The 19,779-nt window shown below is 43.1% G+C and overlaps 1 protein-coding gene across 3 annotated transcripts; it reads left to right on the top strand.

Annotated features, from left to right (window-relative positions):
* Positions 1 to 7,044: 7,044 nt before the first annotated feature.
* On the top strand, positions 7,045 to 16,737 carry nod2 (nucleotide-binding oligomerization domain containing 2). Of its 3 annotated transcripts, XM_038993640.1 has the most exons (13): positions 7,045 to 7,413; positions 7,868 to 8,166; positions 9,754 to 10,005; positions 10,239 to 10,359; positions 10,523 to 11,127; positions 11,295 to 12,484; positions 12,636 to 12,719; positions 12,858 to 12,941; positions 13,052 to 13,135; positions 14,819 to 14,902; positions 15,052 to 15,132; positions 15,272 to 15,355; positions 15,568 to 16,737. In XM_038993640.1, the coding sequence occupies exons 2-13, from the start codon at positions 7,918 to 7,920 to the stop codon at positions 15,638 to 15,640; spliced, it is 2,991 nt and encodes a 996-aa protein (XP_038849568.1). In that variant the 5' UTR covers positions 7,045 to 7,413; positions 7,868 to 7,917; the 3' UTR covers positions 15,641 to 16,737. The 3 variants fall into 3 exon arrangements, with proteins under 3 accessions (XP_038849568.1, XP_038849551.1, XP_038849560.1); XM_038993623.1 differs by lacking the exon at positions 7,045 to 7,413 and having other exon boundaries at positions 7,683 to 8,166; XM_038993632.1 differs by lacking the exons at positions 7,045 to 7,413; positions 15,052 to 15,132 and having other exon boundaries at positions 7,683 to 8,166.
* Positions 16,738 to 19,779: the final 3,042 nt, after the last annotated feature.

The raw sequence follows: 19,779 nt of genomic DNA, 5'->3' as shown, positions 1-19,779 counted from the left end.
TTAATTATGTTCCTTATTTAACCCCCTGGCTTCCATCTCTGTTTTGTGCGTTATTGTTTGTCATGTGGGTTCGTGTTATTTGTGCTTTGGATTTTGTGTTCCATGTTGGAACATTATTCTCTCATTTTTTGAGTAAACTGTTAGACTATACTCATCTCTGTGTCCTGCGCCTGACTCCACCTTTCTCCATTTCACCAACACCCTCACAATAGGTTTGAGGTCAGGGCTTTGTGATGGCCACTCCAATACCTTGACTTTGTTGTCCTTAAGCCATTTTGCCACAACTTTGGAAGTATGCTTGGGGTCATTGTCCATTGCAAGACCCATTTGCGACCAAGCTTTAACTTCCTGACTGATGTTTTGAGATGTTGCTTCAATATATCCACATAATTTTCCTTCCTCATGATGCCAGCTATTTTGTGAAGTGCACCAGTCCCTCCTGCAGCAAAGCACCCCCACAACATGTTGCTGCCACCCCCGTGCTTCAATGTTGGGATGGTGTTCTTCAGCATGCAAGCCTCCCCCTTTTTCCTCCAAACATAACGATGGTCATTATGGCCAAACAGTTCTATTTCAGTTTCATCAGGCCAGAGGACATTTCTCCAAAAAGTACGATATTTGTCCCCATGTACAGTTGCAAACCGTAGTCTGGCTTTTTTATGGCGGTTTTGGAGCGGTGACTTCTTCCTTGCTGAGTGGCCTTTTAGGTTATGTCGTACTAATTGTACTGTGGATATAGATCATTTTGTACCCGTTTCCTCCAGCATCTTCACAAGGTCCTTTACTGTTGTTCTGGGATTGATTCGCACTTTTCGCACCAGAGTGCGTTCATCTCTAGAAGACCGAATGCGTCTCCTTCCTGAGTGGTATGACGGCTGCGTGGTCCCATGGTGTTCATACTTGCGTACTATTGTTTGTGCAGATGAACGTGTTACCTTCAGGCGTTTGGAAATTGCTCCCAAGGATGAACCAGACTTGTGGAGGTCTACAATTTTCTTTTGAGGTCTTGGCTGATTTATTTACATTTTCCCATAATGTCAAGCAAAGAGGCACTGAGTTTGAAGGTAGGCCTTGAAATACATCCACAGGTACACCTCCAATTGACTCAATGTAATGCTCGTCATTGGAATGAGGTGAGGACCAAAGCGCAGCGTGGTAAGTGTTCATCATTATATTTATTAACAGAGAACACACAGAAAATAATCACCCACAACACACAATGAAAAACAGGCTACCTAAATTTCGGGCCCTGGACTGGGCACCCTCGTTGCGGGCCCCGGACTGGAGACCGTCGCTGGAGGCTCCGGACTGGAGGACGTCGCTGGGGGCTCTGGACTGGAGGCCTTCGTTCCATGACTCCTCACTGCAGGCTTCGTGCCATGGATCATCACTGGAGCTGCCTCTCTGGCTTCCTTGTTAGCCGAGTCCCTTCGTAACGCTGTCGCTCTGCTCTTGCTGCCTCCAGTTCCTCCCGTGGACGGCGATACTCCCAAGCTTGCCTCCAGGGTCCCTTACCGTCCAGGATCTCCTCCCAAGTCCAGGAATCCTGGACATGCTGCTCCTCCTTACCACGCTGCTTGGTCCGTTGTTGGTGGTGGGAAGTTCTGTCACGGTCGTTAAAAAAAGAGGACCAAGGTGCAGCGTGGTGGGCGTACATTTTCTTTTATTTGGGAAAAAGTCGCCGAACAAAACAATAAACACTACAAAAACAAACCGTGAAGCTAAAGGCTATGTCCCCTAAACAAAAGTCAACTTCCCACAAAGACAGGTGGAAAAAAGGGCTACCTAAGTATGGTTCTCAAGAGACAACGATAGACAGCTGCCTCTGATTGAGAACCACACCCGGCCAAACACAAATAAATAGAAAACATAGAAATAAAGAAACTAGAATGCCCACCCTAGTCACACCCTGGCCTAACCAAAATAGAGAATAAAAGCCTCTCTATGGCCATGGCGTGACAATCGTACTAAGTTCTAATCAATAGCCTAGACTGTGTGTTTGTGTATGTGTATCTTATATGATCATTTTAGCTTGTTAGCAAGTAAATAATCAACTCAATTGGTGGGGTACGGATTTATTTGATGAGACTTTGGTTTGTGCAGATTCCCAGATTATGTGACGTTCAGAATGAGACTGTAGAGGAAATTGATTAATTAGCGACTGTTGTAAAATCGATATTCTGATATTCTTTGAGTTAATTTGGGAAATAGAAAGTCAATAAAACCAAACTTTCCCATGGTGCCCCAGGTTAATGAGTTAATAATTACCTGATTAATTTAATCACGTAATTATAAACCGTTAATCATTCGACGAGCAGCAGTCATCACATTAATCAGTACAACGTCAGAAAACTGGTTATAATGAGTCCTAATACAAACATTTGTGTTACAGATAACCTCAGACACCCTGGTGACAATGGACATCTCCCAACTTTATGAACATTTCAAATAGAACAAATCTTCCTCAAAAAGAAAGGAGGACCAAGGCACTCTTCATATAATTAATTTAAATGCCTTTATTAGTATGGCATGTTCAATAGAAACAAAGTTGTTTAAAAACCGACGCGTTTCGGCTGCATGGCCTTCGTCAGGGAGTACAAAAAAAGGAGAATACAATGTCCTCTTTTGAAAGGCTTTTCCAATTAGCCCTAATTAGAAGAGGGAGTGGTTACCAAATTGGACACACCTAGTAAGCAATAATATACACATTAAAAGGTGAAATACTGTAGCTATGTTATCATAAGTGTAACAGTATAACTTTAGTACGTCCCCTCGCCCCGACCTCGGGCGCGAACCAGGGACCCTCTGCACACATCAACAACTGACACCCACGAAGCGTCGTTACCCATCGCTCCACAAAAGCCACGGCCCTTGCAGAGCAAGGTGCAACCCTACTTCTAGGTTTCAGAGCAAGTGACGTAACTGATTGAAACGCTACTAGCGCGTACCCGCTAACTAGCTAGCCATTTCACATCCGTTACACTCACCCCCCTTTCAACCTCCTCCTTTTCCGCAGCAACCAGTGATCCGGGTCAACAGCATCAATGTAACAGTATAACTTTAAACCGTCCCCTCGCCCCGACACGGGCGCGAACCAGGGACCTTCTGCACACATCAACGGTCGCCCACGAAGCATCGTTACCCATCGCTCCACAAAGGCCACGGCCCTTGCAGAGCAAGGTGCAACCCTACTTCTAGGTTTCAGAGCAAGTGACGTAACTGATTGAAACGCTACTAGCGCGTACCCGCTAACTAGCTAACCATTTCACATCCGTTACATAAGCATACAACTCCAAGCTAGAAGTATCAGAACACTAAAAGGTAGTTCTAACCTTAAATATGACTGGGAGAAGTGTCTAGAATAACAAATCTTCCTATTTGTATTTTGGTGATTAATATAGGGCAGACTGACATGTTCTCTACTTTCTCCCCTTTCCACTTGCCTCCTTTTTTGCAGTAATGCTGCATTCACTTCGTTACATGTATGTATACATCCTATTCATACTATTGTTTATAAATATAATAAAATGTTTTAACATATTGTCATTACTTAAAGGGCTGTGAAAACAATTTAAACGTCACAATATATTTAGGGATGCAAAACCCAGATTCAAATCATGTGTTTATCTATTGCCATGGACGTAGCATCTTTCTTTCCCAATCCATTGGCAAATGACTTTAAACTGAATGTTTCTCAGTTGATGATTTAGGACAGGGTTCCTCAACTGGCTGTGGTTTTATTTGGCCCCTCAAGTTTTCTGAGCAACATTAATATAGATACTTTTTTTCTGCGGTAAGGAAGTCTGAAAGGCCTCTCATCTTTCAGTCTTATTCTATGCACAAAGTCTCTTGCTTCGCCACAGTCCAATTTCCCTCTGGAAAATATGCTGTCATATTTCACAACCAGGTCTGCCATCTTGTGTTTCCATTCATCTGATATTCTGATACACAGGAGGCAATGTCAACATCAGTTAGACCCATGTCTTTCAACACATCAGCATATGAGCGTTTTTCTACCTGTTCAGTCGTGGTTCCAATTCTGTGCAACATCTTGTTTGTCATCACATTGACCACAGCAGCTGCTGTTTAGGTCTTCCAATGCTATGCAGGGGTATACATCTACCAGTTTTGCATTACACTTCAGTGTAACCGGGCGATCTTGGAGATTAACCACCTCATGGGGATCCATTTGTCACCCCACAGCGGGCATACAGTACGACCCACTAACACACTGTGCTGCTCGGGACGTTGTGGGCTCTACAATAACAGTACTGCTAATGGAAAAGAGTACTGCTAATGGAAAATGTTCCTTTCAGCCTACCCCAGACTAAGGGTTCATGTTTTGTGAATAGTGTCACACACCGGCTGAGAACAACAGTGGCAACTTTTTTTCAGGCATTTTACTTCCTTGCCAACGGTCAACATTTTCCAGTATGCTTAGAAGTGCATCTGATTCATCAGAAAGGCCATTGACTGGTTGTGATATTGCGTTCCAATATCCCTCTGTTTTAGTTGATTTTTAGTTGATGGAGGACATTTCAGTACATTTGTTACAATGATCACATCATCAGTTTGCCCTGGCACAACTAAGACTGGCACCAGCATCTTGCAGTTCATTAATTCGATATGGAGCTCATATTCGGATTTGGGATTGACTTGTTGGCCTTCACATCCCAAGAGTACTACAGGAGTGGACATTTTCGAGCTTTCAGTTAAGACATGTTTCGAAGCAATGTATACTCAGCAGATTCACTTAACATACAGGTCATTGAACCACTATCAATGAGTCCTCTCAGTTCTACTGAACCCTGCACGGTCACTGGTGCATAGAACAGACTTTCATTGCCGGTTATTCTCTGAGTACGTTGATATATCACATTTGTGTTGCCTTGGTTTTTCTCTTTGTATGAAGAGTTCTATTTCAGGATCAGTTTAATTTATAGTTTTTAGCTGCACCTTTCCCTTCAAGGTGCAGACCTATTAGTTTATAGCTGGACCTTGATCTTGTGGCCGCTGCCCTACTGGTGCCTCTCTTCTAATCTCCTGCTTTTGTGGGCAGTCTATGGTTTGATGGCCAGGATTTTGACATTTGAAGCACATGCGGTCATTAAGACAGTGAGACCTGAGTGGAGTGAGCCACATCTTTACATATAGCACATGGGAAGGAGGGAGACAGCTGTACAGTTCTGCGGGGCCCTCTTGTGGCAGGGTGAGCAGCGTTTTGGTTTATAATAAACTGTTCTAGCAGTGTTAAAAGTTTTGTTATTGTCACCTGATCATTGCAACTCTGAACTCCTTGAACCGCTGAGCTAAGGACGGGGTGCTCTGAGCTCTCCTCTGTTTTTTGGATGTCTTCCTGTAGTGTCAATATGTTTTGCTTCCTCCTTGTAGCACATCTGTCATTTTGGTGGCTGCCTATCAATTCCTGAACTTCACCCACTGTCCGTTTCTCCCTAGGCTTGCATCCGAATGCTGTGTACAGTTCATGATTGGGGCAGTGCTTCACAAATATCATGGCGACCGCATGACCCACGTCATCCATCTGTCTGCCCTGTCTTTGTAGACATTCATTAGCTAGATCTGCTACTCGGTTAAGGCGCACCCAGTAGTCTAAGCTATTCTCCCCGTGATAAGGTTTGGTTTCATAAAAATCTTGAAGTGGCGTAGTAGAGGAGATGGTCTCACCAAAATGCTGTTTCAAAATACTGAAAATAACCCCAGGGTCTCTGCTGATGGAACAATAGGGTTGCTGCGGATTCCTATCTTGACCAAATCCTTTGCCCTCCCCATGAACCTTTCCATGATTTCATTACCTTGCTCTGGCATTTTGTGACCTTTCTTTACCAAGTAAATCTTCATCATTTCCTGCCACTCATACACAGTACATTTTCTGAAAGTGGGTGGCTCACACATGTCAGATTTCATGACAAAGTTAACCTTGGACCAATCTGGCATGCACACTGGGACAGTGTCGGCAGATACCTTGGATGGAGAGATATTACTTGCTGACAGACTTGAAACAATACTGTGACCAATCTCTTGACCCATCTGCTTGACTAAATCAAGCATAGCACTCTGCTGCGTAAGGTATTCATCATCATTGGAGTATTCATCATCTCCATCACTCTGACATGTTGTTTGATCAATAACATCCTCTTGTTCATTTACTGACGTTACACCAGCACTCCTGGTAAAGCTATGCTCTACCATTCTAGCTATCTGAGCTCCCCTACCAATACTGGGGGTTACAATATCACAGTTAACTCCCCTAGGTTATAAGTCCTCGCTCACCAGTAAAAGTGGTGGATCACCAATGGGCTTGACCAGAGTACCTGGATTTTTTGGTGTGGAGATGTCATGACGAATATTTAAATTAACTGTCTCATGAAGTTGACGGCAGGTGTAGTCCTCTTCTCTGGAGCACTGCTGTATTCCCGGTGATCGGCGATGGCTGATCTTGTAGATCCGGGTCACTGCACCAATTTTGTAACCAACTTCACATAGCCCCCCAGAAGAAAGGCACACGGACACCCACACTACAGGACTCGGTTTTTATCTGCAGTAAAATATATCAAACAGTGATGATAGGCATTGACAGGATGGTCACAGCCACACCTTCCCTGCTCTCAGAATATCTCTCAGACTCAGGAGCAGGCAAACCAACTTCCCAAATAGGGGAGAAGCACTCAAAACCCACTAGTTGTTCTTTCAAAGAAAATAATACAAAAATGGTAAGTGCGAAGACCTCTCGTATTGCCAACCTTACTACAATGGCAGCAAATATTCTTATGGATTCAGCAACACATAATGAAAGGAAACTTTATTCATATCACTCCTTTTCCTGAAGTGAATGGTTTCACCCACTACTCTACCCCGAACTGCGCGTTCTTTGATATCTACATTGCGCGCGAGATTTATGGAAACTCAACATTTTCGCTTTGTAACATTTACAAACGGATATTTTTTTTTTTTTGTGTGCAAAAAACGTGGGGCTCTAACAGACCTATTTGAAGGGACATTAATCATTGGAATAAAGAGCCAGTATTTAAACAAATTCTAAACGTGTCATTGACATGTCACTTTCACTTTCCCTGTAAATAAAAGGTACATGCACATGTGGGTTCTCATAATTCAATAGCTCTCAATAATACAATACTTTTAGAGAACTTGCAAATTCTTCACCTTGAAATAATAAGTTAATATGTTTATAGATTCGTTATTAAATGGTTTAGGAAAAAGCCATTATTTACAGCGGGCAATTTAGCGGAATGAGGAATGACGAATTGTGGAATGAGGAAGAGAGACAAGAGTTGACGATTCCGCCTGTACCATTTGCGTGGACCATTCTGTTTCGCAGGACTCGAGTAGACAGATGATGATCTCGAAGAAATCAGACAAATCTCCCGCTGAAACGTAAGTTACAATTTTATCCATGGTCTATTACAGATGTAAAGTTAAATGCAGGTGTCACAGTTGCCTTTGAGGTTTATCATCACGTTTTGGATTCACCTGTTACTCACATGCTCTCTATGCACAATTCAATATATGACATTAGCGATCTCTTTGCCTTCTCTAAACTTGTTTGACTGTATCTGTATTTTTCCAAGTCAATCGTATTGACATTTGTGATCAATTTTGGATTGTGTTCATACATTTCCCTTTTTGGTGATGAATTTATTTTTATTCCTTGACATCACAGAGGAAATGAGAGTATATCATGTGAGTGTGGCATGATGCGGTGTCAGAATTGAAGCTGTGCCTGTGTGCATATTTAGACTTAGACTCCCTAACAAAACATTTAACAACCCTACTAAAATGTCCATTAATTATAATCCACATAATAAATCACATTTCCTGTTGCTGCAAGATTATTTTCCTGCTGTAGCAAACTGGCTCAAATTAAGATCCTACATCTGTATGAGTGCCCGGCAGCTGGTCCTGAGGCAGAGAGCAGAGCTGCTGGGTGCCCTGTGCTGTGGTGGCTCTTCTGAGGGTCTGGAGAGTGTATTGGACCTACTCCTGTCCTGGGGAATGCTGTTCTGGGAGGACTACCAGAATGTACGGGTACCAGGCCGTGCTCTGTGTGCCAACACAAGGGTGCTACTAGATCTTGTGTACACCAAGGGAGATGAGACCTGTCAACTGCTCCTGGCTGCTTTCAAACAGGTAAGATATGTAGGCACAGCTCTTCACAGGTGATGCCGTTCTAAAGGATGTATGAGCATGTTTTGAACAGACTCATTACTGATGTATGTACAAAACATTAGGAACACCTTCCTAATATTGAGTTGCACCTCCTTTTGCCCTCAGAACAGCATCAATTTGTCGGGGGCATGGACTCTACAAGGTGCCAAAAGCGTTCCACAGGGATGCTAGTGTAACGGATGTGAAATGGCTAGCTAGTTAGCGGGTACGCGCTAGTAGCGTTTCAATCAGTTACGTCACTTGCTCTGAAACCTATTAGTAGTGTTGCCCCTTGCTCTGCAAGGGCCGTGGCTTTTGTGGAGCGATGGGTAACGATGCTTCGTGGGTGACCGTTGTTGATGTGTGCAGAGGTTCCCTGGTTCGCGCCCGAGGTCGGGGCGAGGGGACGTACTAAAGTTATGCTGTTACATTGATGCTGTTGACCCGGATCACTGGTTGCTGAGTGTAACGGATGTGAAATGGCTAGCTAGTTAGCGGGTACGCGCTAGTAGCGTTTCAATCAGTTACGTCACTTGCTCTGAAACCTATTAGTAGTGTTGCCCCTTGCTCTGCAAGGGCCGTGGCTTTTGTGGAGCGATGGGTAACGACGCTTCGTGGGTGACTGTTGTTGATGTGTGCAGAAGGTCCCTGGTTCGCGCCCGTGTCGGGGCGAGGGGACGGTTTAAAGTTATACTGTTACACTAGCCCATGTTGACTCCAATGCTTCCCACAGTTGTGTCAAGTTGGCTAGATGTCTTTTGGGTGGTGGACCATTCTTGATACACACGGGAAACTGTTGAGCGCGAAAAGCAGCATTGCAGTTCTTTGTACACTCAAACCGGTGTGCCTGGCACCTACTACCCTGTTCAAAGGCACTTAAAACTTTTGTTTTGCCCATTCACCCTCTGAATGGCACACACATACCCAATCCATGTCTCAATTGTCTCAAGGCTTAAAAATAATTATTTAACCTGTCTCCTCCCCTTCAACTACACTGATTGAAGTGAATCTAATAAGGGATCATAGCTTTCACATGGATTCACCTGGTCAGTCTATGTCATGGAAAGAGCAGGTGTTCCTAACGTATTGTCTTAGTAAAAAGCCACTAGGCAAAAATGTTGAGCGATACAAATCAGTTGCCATGTCCCAAAGATACAGATCATTACATAGGTACAGACCATTACATAGGTACAGATCATTACATAGATACAGATCATTACATAGATACAGATCATTACAAAGATACAGATCATTACATAGATACAGATCATTGCAAAGATACAGATCATTACATAGATACAGATCATTACATAGATACCGATCATTACATAGATACAAATCATTACAAAGATACAAATCATCACAAAGATACAGATCATTACAAAGATACAGATCATTACATAGATACAAATCATTACATAGATACAGATCATTACATAGATACAGATCATTAAAGATACAGATCATTAAAGATACAGATCATTACATAGATACAAATCATTACATAGATACAGATCATTAAAGATACAGATCATTACATTTTTATTTAATTGTATTGCTTTCAACCAGGTCCTCCCTGAGGCCCAAAGAGCTGGCCTCTCTTTTGGAAACTGTCGTACTGCCGATCTAGAAAATACAAGAGATGATACAAAAGAACTACATGGTACAGCTATCCAGACCCTCCAGACAGACAGGCCTGGTCTGGTGAGGAGGCTAAAGGACCATATTGAAGGAGCTCTGGAGGTCCTGCTGCATACAGGCAGCTTTACACCATCTGATTGCGATGAAGTGCAGCTACTTGTGTACACCCCCTCACAACAGGTAACCAACCGCACCCTGAGACCAGTATAACAGCTTTATTTATATCTACATGCCTGGTATGATGTAGAGTACTATGATATTACACAACTTCCCTGTCCCTCTTGGAATTAAGTTCCAGTTTGCACATCTTTGAATCCAAACAGGTCATGCTGTCCTTAGACATTTTTTGTAATTAGACATGTTATTTAGGTTCAGATAGTGAATGTGAATTAATTGACTTCTTTGTCATGTAGGCAAGGCGTCTACTGGACCAGGTCAGATCAAAGGGGGAGCCTGCAGCAAAGGTCCTACTGCAATACTTTCAGCAAACAGAGGACCATCCCTCACCATTTAACCAAGAGGCTCCTCCCAAAGGTACTGTATTATATCACAACACTAAAAGTCACACGGCTACTTGCAAGTCGTTTGCATACAGCACTAACACATAGGTGTTACACTAATACTTCTTAGATATTATATTGTTTGCTATGATGTCCTGTGTATTTCAAACATTCTTATCATTTGTGTACTGCTGCAGAGTGCTTGTCCTATCAGAAGAAGCTGCGCAGCACTGTGTCGGCCCAGTCACATTTCCTCAGCACGTATGGAGGAACCAGCAGTCTGTCTCTAGAAGACATCTACACAGAGGGTCAGCTGGAGCTTGCCCAGGGTGGCAGTGAGGCCCAGCCCCAGACTGGTGCTCTGGGGCTGGAGGACGTGGTGGGCCTGGTGGGCACCCTGAACCAGGAGGCTGACACTGTGCTAGTCTCTGGGGAGGCAGGCAGTGGGAAGAGCACCCTTCTCCAGAGGCTGCACCTCCTCTGGGCCAGGGGGGCGGCTCTACATGATTTCTTCCTCCTCTTTCCCTTCAGCTGCCGCAGGCTGAGCTCGGAGCAGAGGGAGCTGTCTCTCAGAGAGCTGCTGTTCCTGCACTGCTGCTGGCCGGACGGGGACCAGGACCGAATCTTCCAGTTCATCCTGGACCATCCGCACCTCATCCTCTTCACCTTCGACGGCCTGGACGAGTTTATGCAGAGCTTCTCAGACTCAGAGCAGAGGCACTGCTGCCCCACCCAGTGTGCCCCAGTCCCCACCCTGCTCTTCAACTTGCTGCAGGGATCCCTCATGAAGGGGGTGAGGAAGGTATGTTTTATGTATACGGCTAAATGAGATGTGTAGGATTTTTATGTGCAATGTATGTATTGTGTATGTGTCAACTGGGTAATGTATAGTGTTTATTTTGTATAAAGCAGTTCCTGTATCGAGACAATTTTCCCCTCAGGGACAATAAAGTTTATCCTCATCCTAAGGTGGTGACCAGCCGGCCAGAGGCAGTGGGTCCCACCCTGAAGCGGTACCTTCGCAAGGAAGTCCTCTTGAAAGGCTTCTCGCCCGGCGGGATCGACTGCTTCGTGAGGAAGTATCTTCGCGACCCGACGGTGGCCACCAGGGTCCTGGAGTCTCTACGAAACAACACAGCTCTACTGGGCCTGTGTCACATCCCGGTTTTCTGCTGGATTGTGTCCAAGTGTTATAAGGAGCTGCTGGGCTGTGGAGAGGGAGAGGGCAGTCCCCAGACCATCACAGATGTTTACCTCATGATCCTGCAGCACTTCTTCCAGCGCCGGGCCTCTCAGAGGAACACCATGGGGATAGGGTGGGTGCAGGAGCACCAGGATACTGCCTTGCATCTGGGGCAGCTAGCCATGGAGGGCCTGGGGGCCTCTTGTTATGTCTTCACAGGCACAGAGCTACAGAAGTGTGGGGTGACCGAGGAAGATATCTGCATGGGGTTCCTCATCCGTAGTGAAGACCTCTCCTCCTCTACTAACTGCAAACACTACGAGTTCCTGCACATTACCATGCAGTGCTTCTTTGCTGCTCTCTACATTGTCCTGAACAATAACTTGGACCGCTCCACCATCCCTAAGCTCTTTCAGCCGCAGGACAGGCAGCAACAGCCTGGCTTTCACAGGGTGTGTCTGGGGCACTGCTTGACCCAACAAGAAGGGGCCTTGAAGGAGGCCAATACGGCAGCAGAGACCCCCAACCTCCAGATAACAGCCACTTTTGTGTCTGGGCTCTTGTCTCAGCGCCACCGCAGCCTGCTGCTCCTCTCCTGCCCTGGGCCCACTCTGGACAGGAAGTCCAAGCAGGTGGTGACGTGCCTGTCCAAAGGCATACAGAAGCACTTTAAATCCATCCCTCGGCCTGTGGAGGGGGAGAAGAAGAGCATGCACGCCATGCCGGGCTTCGTGTGGCTAATCAAGTGCATCCATGAGATGCAGGACAGCAGGATCGCCAGAGACACTATGGCTAAGCTAGAGGTGGAACACCTGAAGCTGACCTATTGTAACATAGGCCCTGTGGAGTGTACTGCGCTGGCCTACGTGCTCCAGCACCTTAGGAACCCTGTGGGGCTTCAGCTAGACTACAACTACGTAGGAGACGTTGGGGTGGAGCAGCTGCTGCCTTGCCTGCATGTCTGCCACTCTGTATAGTAAGTGTGGAAAGCTTTACCATACTATTTACTATGGCACTCACTATGGGATTATTTTAGCATAAACATGTTACCTTGTGCCAGTAACACAACACACAGGACACTAAACTAAAGCCTAATAATAAGACTATTTTTTATTTCACTCCCTCAGCCTGAGACACAATAACATATCAGATGAGGGAATCCGTAAATTGATTGAAAAAGGCATCCAGTGTGAGCGCTTTCAGAAGATTGCGTGAGTATGGCCAAATCAATTTCCACTGTCAGGTGACCTATAGCTAGGCTATGCTATGGCTATGTCAAATATGCAGACGTAAAAAAGAAAACTGATGAGGTTATTACCTTTATTGATCTTGATTAATGTCTCTGAAAGGCTCTTCAACAACAAGCTAACTGATGCCTGCACAGAGTGCTTCGCTCACCTCCTGAAGACGAAACAGAATTTTCTCTCTCTAAGGTGAGGATATTTTTCAACTCTCACCATATAAGATACTGTACAATGTTACCTCACACAGCAATCGCTAATACCATATTCAATCGAACACTTTCTCTGACTTTGTATTGCAGGCTGGGAAACAATAACATCACAGCAGCAGGGGCAGGGCAACTGGCGGAGGGACTGAGGTTCAATCGGTCACTACAGTTCTTGGGGTAGGAAGCAGACTACCCTATCTCTCTGAGAATGACAAAGTTGTTTTTATGCCTATCACAATGCTGTAATAATACACTGCTCCAAAAAATAAAGGGAACACTTAAACAACACAATGTAACTCCAAGTCAATCACACTTCTGTGAAATCAAACTGTACACTTAGGAAGCAACACTGATTGACAATAAATTTCACATGCTGTTGTGCAAATGGAATAGACAAAAGGTGGAAATTATAGGCAATTAGCAAGACACCCCCAAAAAAGGAGTGATTCTGCAGGTGGTGACCACAGACCACTTCTCAGTTCCTATGCTTCCTGGCTGATGTTTTGGTCACTTTTGAATGCTGGCGGTGCTCTCACTCTAGTGGTAGCATGAGACGGAGTCTACAACCCACACAAGTGGCTCAGGTAGTGCAGTTCATCCAAGATGGCACATCAATGCGAGCTGTGGCAAAAAGGTTTGCTGTGTCTGTCAGCGTAGTGTCCAGAGCATGGAGGCGCTACCAGGAGACAGGCCAGTACATCAGGAGACGTGGAGGAGGCCGTAGGAGGGCAACAACCCAGCAGCAGGACCGCTACCTCCGCCTTTGTGCAAGGAGGTGCACTGCCAGCGCCCTGCAAAATGACCTCCAGCAGGCCACAAATGTGCATGTGTCTGCTCAAACGGTCAGAAACAGACTCCATGAGGGTGGTATGAGAGCCCGACGTCCACAGGTGGGGGTTGTGCTTACAGCCCAACACCGTGCAGGACGTTTGGCATTTGCCAGAGAACACCAAGATTGGCAAATTCGCCACTGGCGCCCTGTGCTCTTCACAGATGAAAGCAGGTTCACACTGAGCACATGAGCACATGTGACAGACGTGACAGAGTCTGGAGACGCCGTGGAGAACGTTCTGCTGCCTGCAACATCCTCCAGCATGACCGGTTTGGCGATGGGTCAGTCATGGTGTGGGGTGGCATTTCTTTGTGGGGCCGCACAGCCCTCCATGTGCTCGCCAGAGGTAGCCTGACTGCCATTAGGTACCGAGATGAGATCCTCAGACCCCTTGTGAGACCATATGCTGACACATGCACATTTGTGGCCTGCTGGAGGTCATTTTGCAGGGCTCTGGCAGTGCACCTCCTTGCACAAAGGCGGAGGTAGCGGTCCTGCTGCTGGGTTGTTGCCCTCCTACGGCCTCCTCCACGTCTCCTGATGTACTGGCCTGTCTCCTGGTAGCGCCTCCATGCTCTGGACACTACGCTGACAGACACAGCAAACCTTTTTGCCACAGCTCGCATTGATGTGCCATCCTGGATGAACTGCACTACCTGAGCCACTTGTGTGGGTTGTAGACTCCGTCTCATGCTACCACTAGAGTGAGAGCACCGCCAGCATTCAAAAGTGACCAAAACATCAGCCAGGAAGCATAGGAACTGAGAAGTGGTCTGTGGTCACCACCTGCAGAATCACTCCTTTTTTGGGGGTGTCTTGCTAATTGCCTATAATTTCCACCTTTTGTCTATTCCATTTGCACAACAGCATGTGAAATTTATTGTCAATCAGTGTTGCTTCCTAAGTGTACAGTTTGATTTCACAGAAGTGTGATTGACTTGGAGTTACATTGTGTTGTTTAAGTGTTCCCTTTATTTTTTTGAGCAGTGTATATCTGGTTGACCATTTTAATCCTCTCTGTTTTTTAGGCTTTGGGGAAATAAAATAGGTGATAAAGGTGCAGAGGCCATTGCCAATGCTCTAAAGGACAGCCAAACCTTGGTGTGGCTCAGGTAATGTTAGACTAGTGATAGGTTGAACCATGAACATTACGAACACATCCATGCTATCATGGGCAACTATATGTCCAGACAGCCCTGTTATCATTCAAATACTTCAACATAGGAATAAATCTTACTGTCAGATGTATGTTTCATGGCAGCCTGGTAGACAATGGTGTTGGCAGTGCAGGAGCATGTGCTCTTGCCCCACTCATCAAGAACAGTACGCTTGAGGAGCTGTGGTGAGTATATTGATAGCACATCCTGAATACTGAAAAGGACTTTGCAGCTACCTACATTCCGTTTTGCCCCAACTGACATTTTGAAAGTTGTGGCTGTGCTAAACACATCTTTCACTCTGCTCTCTCATGCCCTCCACAGGTTAACCAAAAACTGCATCACAAGAACAGGTGTGGAGTGTCTAATACTGGCTCTTGAAGGCAACACTAGTGTGAAGGCAGTGTGGTATGTTAACATTATGCTTTAATCATTTAGACAGTTATATACTGGCTGAGAAATGTAATTTACAAAGTGTTATGTCCTATACATACAGTACAGTATGTTGTAGTCTCCTATACCTCCCCATACACGTGAAGAATAGATCTCTAATCACTTAAGAAGGTCTCTAATCCAAAGACTGTAAATTAGAGTTAAGAGAATAATTGTTTTCTTTCTAGGTTGAGAGGTAATGAGCTCAGCCCAGAAGAGGTGGAGGAGATGACACAGCGGGAACCCAGGCTTACATTCTGATGATACCAAGTGCAGGTCAACTATACTGGAGTATTATTGTTTACAGCCATGTGTATGTCTGTTTGTAATTTATGTAACTTCTTTAGTAGCATTTCCCTTAAAATGGTAGTTGTGTTATTTATAGGTTATTATATGTTTTTACGTACATTATGGATCATGTTGGATGTGATGTTCCCAATGATGTAAACAGTGTGGGCAAGCTTGTTTTATCCATTCACAATAAGTAGCAACTTCTGACCTGCTCTGCTACTACAGGCAGCTTGTTTGGTAGCATTCTTTTCATATTAGTCATATTAGTCATTGTGATAAGGAACTGGTCTGACACTTGTTTTAAGTAAGCACCATTGTGTGTGACCCTATTGTTTCTGGCGAATTATCAAATAACAGTCAGGTATTTGAACTGGTACATCAGTATTCTTATGTACCCTACCCTATTGTACACTGACTGGCAGTGCCAGTATGTTTGATAGCACGGGTTGATTCAGCGGTTACATGACTCTTATTTTATCAGTGAATCACTAACAGTGATTACATTAGTCCTATTGTGTCAGTGATCTATGGTGGGGATAGAACGGGTTGTTACGTTATGTCACCTTGCCTACTGAGAAATGTTCATGTAGGCTATGACATTTTTAAAATGCACTATGCAGAAATCTCTCCGCCGTTTTCTGGTTCCAAAAAATCTAATAGTTTGCTTAATTTCAGTTTATGTGACAACAAGCAAGTGTAGTGTAGAGAATACCATAAAGTTACATATTGCAGCTTTAATTTGAAGTTAAACAGCAATTCAGTGTACTATTAATGAAATATAATATTTCCAAAATATAATATGAAGAATTCACGTGCTGCTTTTATCAATATTTGCACATCATTCTGCACTCATAACAAGTAATTTGCATGTCAACACACACACATGCCTGGTTTGAATGACATTAATCTGTGTACACTGTACAAGTCACAGTATAGAAGATCCCAGACCTGTCAACAGCACTGTTAATGTGGGAGGCAATTAATTATGTATATAAACCCTGTACTGCTGATGGTTTGTATTGGCCATTGAGAGGCTTTGAAGTAGACGTCGACCAATTATGATTTTTCAACGCCGATACCGATTATTGGAGGACCAAAAAAAAGACGATACCGATTAATCGGAAGATTTTTGTATATATATTTGTAATAATGATAATTGCAACATTACTGAATGAACAATGAACACTTTTATTTTAACTTAATATAATACATCAATAAAATCAATTTAGTCTCAAATAAATAATGAAACATGTTCAATTTGGTTTAAATAATGCAAAAAACACAGTGTTGGAGAAGAAAGTAAAAGTGCAATATGTGCCATGTAAAAAAGCTCACGTTTAAGTTCCTTGCTCAGAACATGAGAACATGAAAGCTGGTAGTTCCTTTCAACATGAGTCTTCCATATTCCCAATTAAGAAGTTTTAGGTGGTAGTTATAGGAATTATGACGTGTCAACTATTTCTCTCTATACCATTTGTATTTCATATACCTTTGACTATTGGATGTTCTTATAGGCACTTTAGTATTGCCAGCCTAATCTCGGGAGTTGATAGGCTTGAAGTCATAAATAGCGCTGTGCTTCAAGCATTGCTAAGAGCTGCTGGCAAACGCAGTAAAGTGCTGTTTGAATGAATGCTTACGAGACTGCTGCTGCCTACTACCGCTCAGACTGCTCTATCAAATATCAAATCATAGACTTAATTATAATATAATAAACACACAGAAATATGAGCCTTTGGTCATTTATATGGTCAAATCTGGAAACTCATTTCGAAAACAAAACGTTTATTCTTTCAGTGAAATACGGAACCGCTCTGTATTTTTTCAGAACGGGTGGCAACCCTAAGTCTAAATATTGCTGTTACATTGCACAAGCTTCAATGTTATGTCATAATGATGTTTAATTCTGGAAAATTAATTACGGTCTTTGTTAGGAAGAAATGGTCTTCACACATTTTGCAACGAGCCAGGCGGCCCAAACTGCTGCAAACTATATGTCCGTGGGCTGCATTTATTGTAGCTGGAAATTTTAACAAAGCAAATTTGAGAACAATGCTACCTAAATTTTATCAGCATATTTATTGCACGACACGTAGGACAAATACTCTTTTTAAAATTTTATTAAAAACAAATCCATACAGGAAGTACTTGTGGGAACACAGGTATATAAAAATAATTCTTCGGATGAAGAAGGAGTGGACCAAAGCGCAGCGTGGTAGGTGTTCATGATTTATTTTCAAAAAACACTTGAACAAAATAACAAAGGGCAAAACGACAACGAACAGTTCTGTCAGTTGCAGAAACAAAACAGAAAATAACTACCCACAAAACACAGGTGGAAAAAGGCTACCTAAGTATGGTTCCCAATCAGAGACAACAATAGACAGCTGTCCCTGATTGAGAACCATACCCGGCGAAAACAAAGAAATACAAAACATAGAAAAATGAACATAGAATGCCCACCCAAATCACACCCTGACCAAACCAAAATAGAGACATAAAAAGCTCTCTAAGGTCAGGGCGTGACAGCTAGGGGGTACAATATCACATTACACACATACAGTACATACACCTATAATTCTAACAGCTTTTTTGTTAGTAGAGTATTTAATTGTCTTAAAATATAGTTCAATTTCTTTTTGTAAGGTAAGAAAATGTGGTGTTTTGTTTGTAAATTTACATTTGTGAATATGAACTTTTACCAAAAGAATAATGAAATTAATTACATAAAATTGTTTCAGCTTATTTCTATCGTAGGTAAAGAATTCAAGCAGTACATCTCTCCACAATAGTGTAAAATCTTCATAAATGTGTTCAATTATAAATCTACTGATGTCTTGCCACAGTTTCCTTACATGAATACAATGCCAAAAAAGATGCAACACTGTTTCTGGGTGGTCATTACAAAAGGTACAATTTGAGTTGATGTTTTCCTTAAACTTCTTCATATAGTGGTTGGCGGGATAATATTTATGAACAATTTTAAAGGAAACTTCCTTAATTTTGTTAACAAGTAGGTATGTGTGTGGCAACATCCAAACTTTTTTCCAACAGATATTATCAATAAATCCATTCCAATAAGGCATGACATAAGGTATAGATACAACATCCTGCTGAAACAAGGTTCGTATCACTCTGTTGTTGAATGGACCAAAAGAAAAACAAATCTATCCTACTGATGAGTCAACAGGCTCTGAGGGTCAGGTCTTAACACGTTCCTGAATAATAAAGCAACACCTGAGGGAATGGCATCTAAAACAATTGCAAAATCTTTAGGTGTTTCAGGGACCTTGTAAAGTGATAAGTATTCCTTATAACTAAGTTTAAAAAACTCTGCATTTACCATTTGGCTCACCAATCTCCTTGCTTATTTTACCGTCAAGATATAAAGATAGAATGCCATATGTTAGCCTAGAGATACCTTCAGCCTTGGTTATTAGGACTCTTCCATTTAAAGATAAGTCCCTCTGTAGCCATTGATTTAGCTTCTTCTGGGGTTTTTAATTAGAGGGTTAAAATTTAGTAAGCCTCTAGACTTCTGATCCTTAGTAATGGTTATGCCTAAATATGTAAGTTATTATTTCACTGGAATACCATAATATGAAGGTGTCACACAATCTTTGACAGCCATGAGTTCACATTTATGTTAAGATATAGACCAGACGCTTTGGAAAAGGATTGTATCACATTGATCGATATGGGAATTTGGTTAGCGTTTTTCAGAAAAAGTGTAGTATCGTCAGCCAGCTGGCTTAAAATAATTTATTTACCAGCTATGGAAATGCCTTGTACAGGACTATTATTTAAATAATTTGTAAGAAGTTGGGTGATTAATAAAAACAGAGATGGGACAACCTTGCCTAATTCCTCTCTTTAACTCAAATCTGGGTGAGGTGCCATATTTCAATTTGATAGAGCTGTTACCATTTCTAGAGTCTTAATAGCCTTACAGAACAAATCCCAAAGCCACATTTCTCAAGGGAGTGGAAGAGGAACTGATGCTCTACTGTGTCAAATGCTTTGTAAAAATCTAAAAATTATATGAAACTATCCTCGGTTATTAGGTCTGAGTAGTCAAGTTTGTCTAATACTAGTCTGATATTGTTAGA

This window comes from Salvelinus namaycush, chromosome 1 (genome assembly GCF_016432855.1).
Source record: "Salvelinus namaycush isolate Seneca chromosome 1, SaNama_1.0, whole genome shotgun sequence".
NCBI classification, from domain to species: Eukaryota; Metazoa; Chordata; class Actinopteri; order Salmoniformes; family Salmonidae; genus Salvelinus; species Salvelinus namaycush.
Note: the sequence above shows the minus strand (reverse complement) of the source record. Positions and strands in the feature narration are given on the sequence as shown.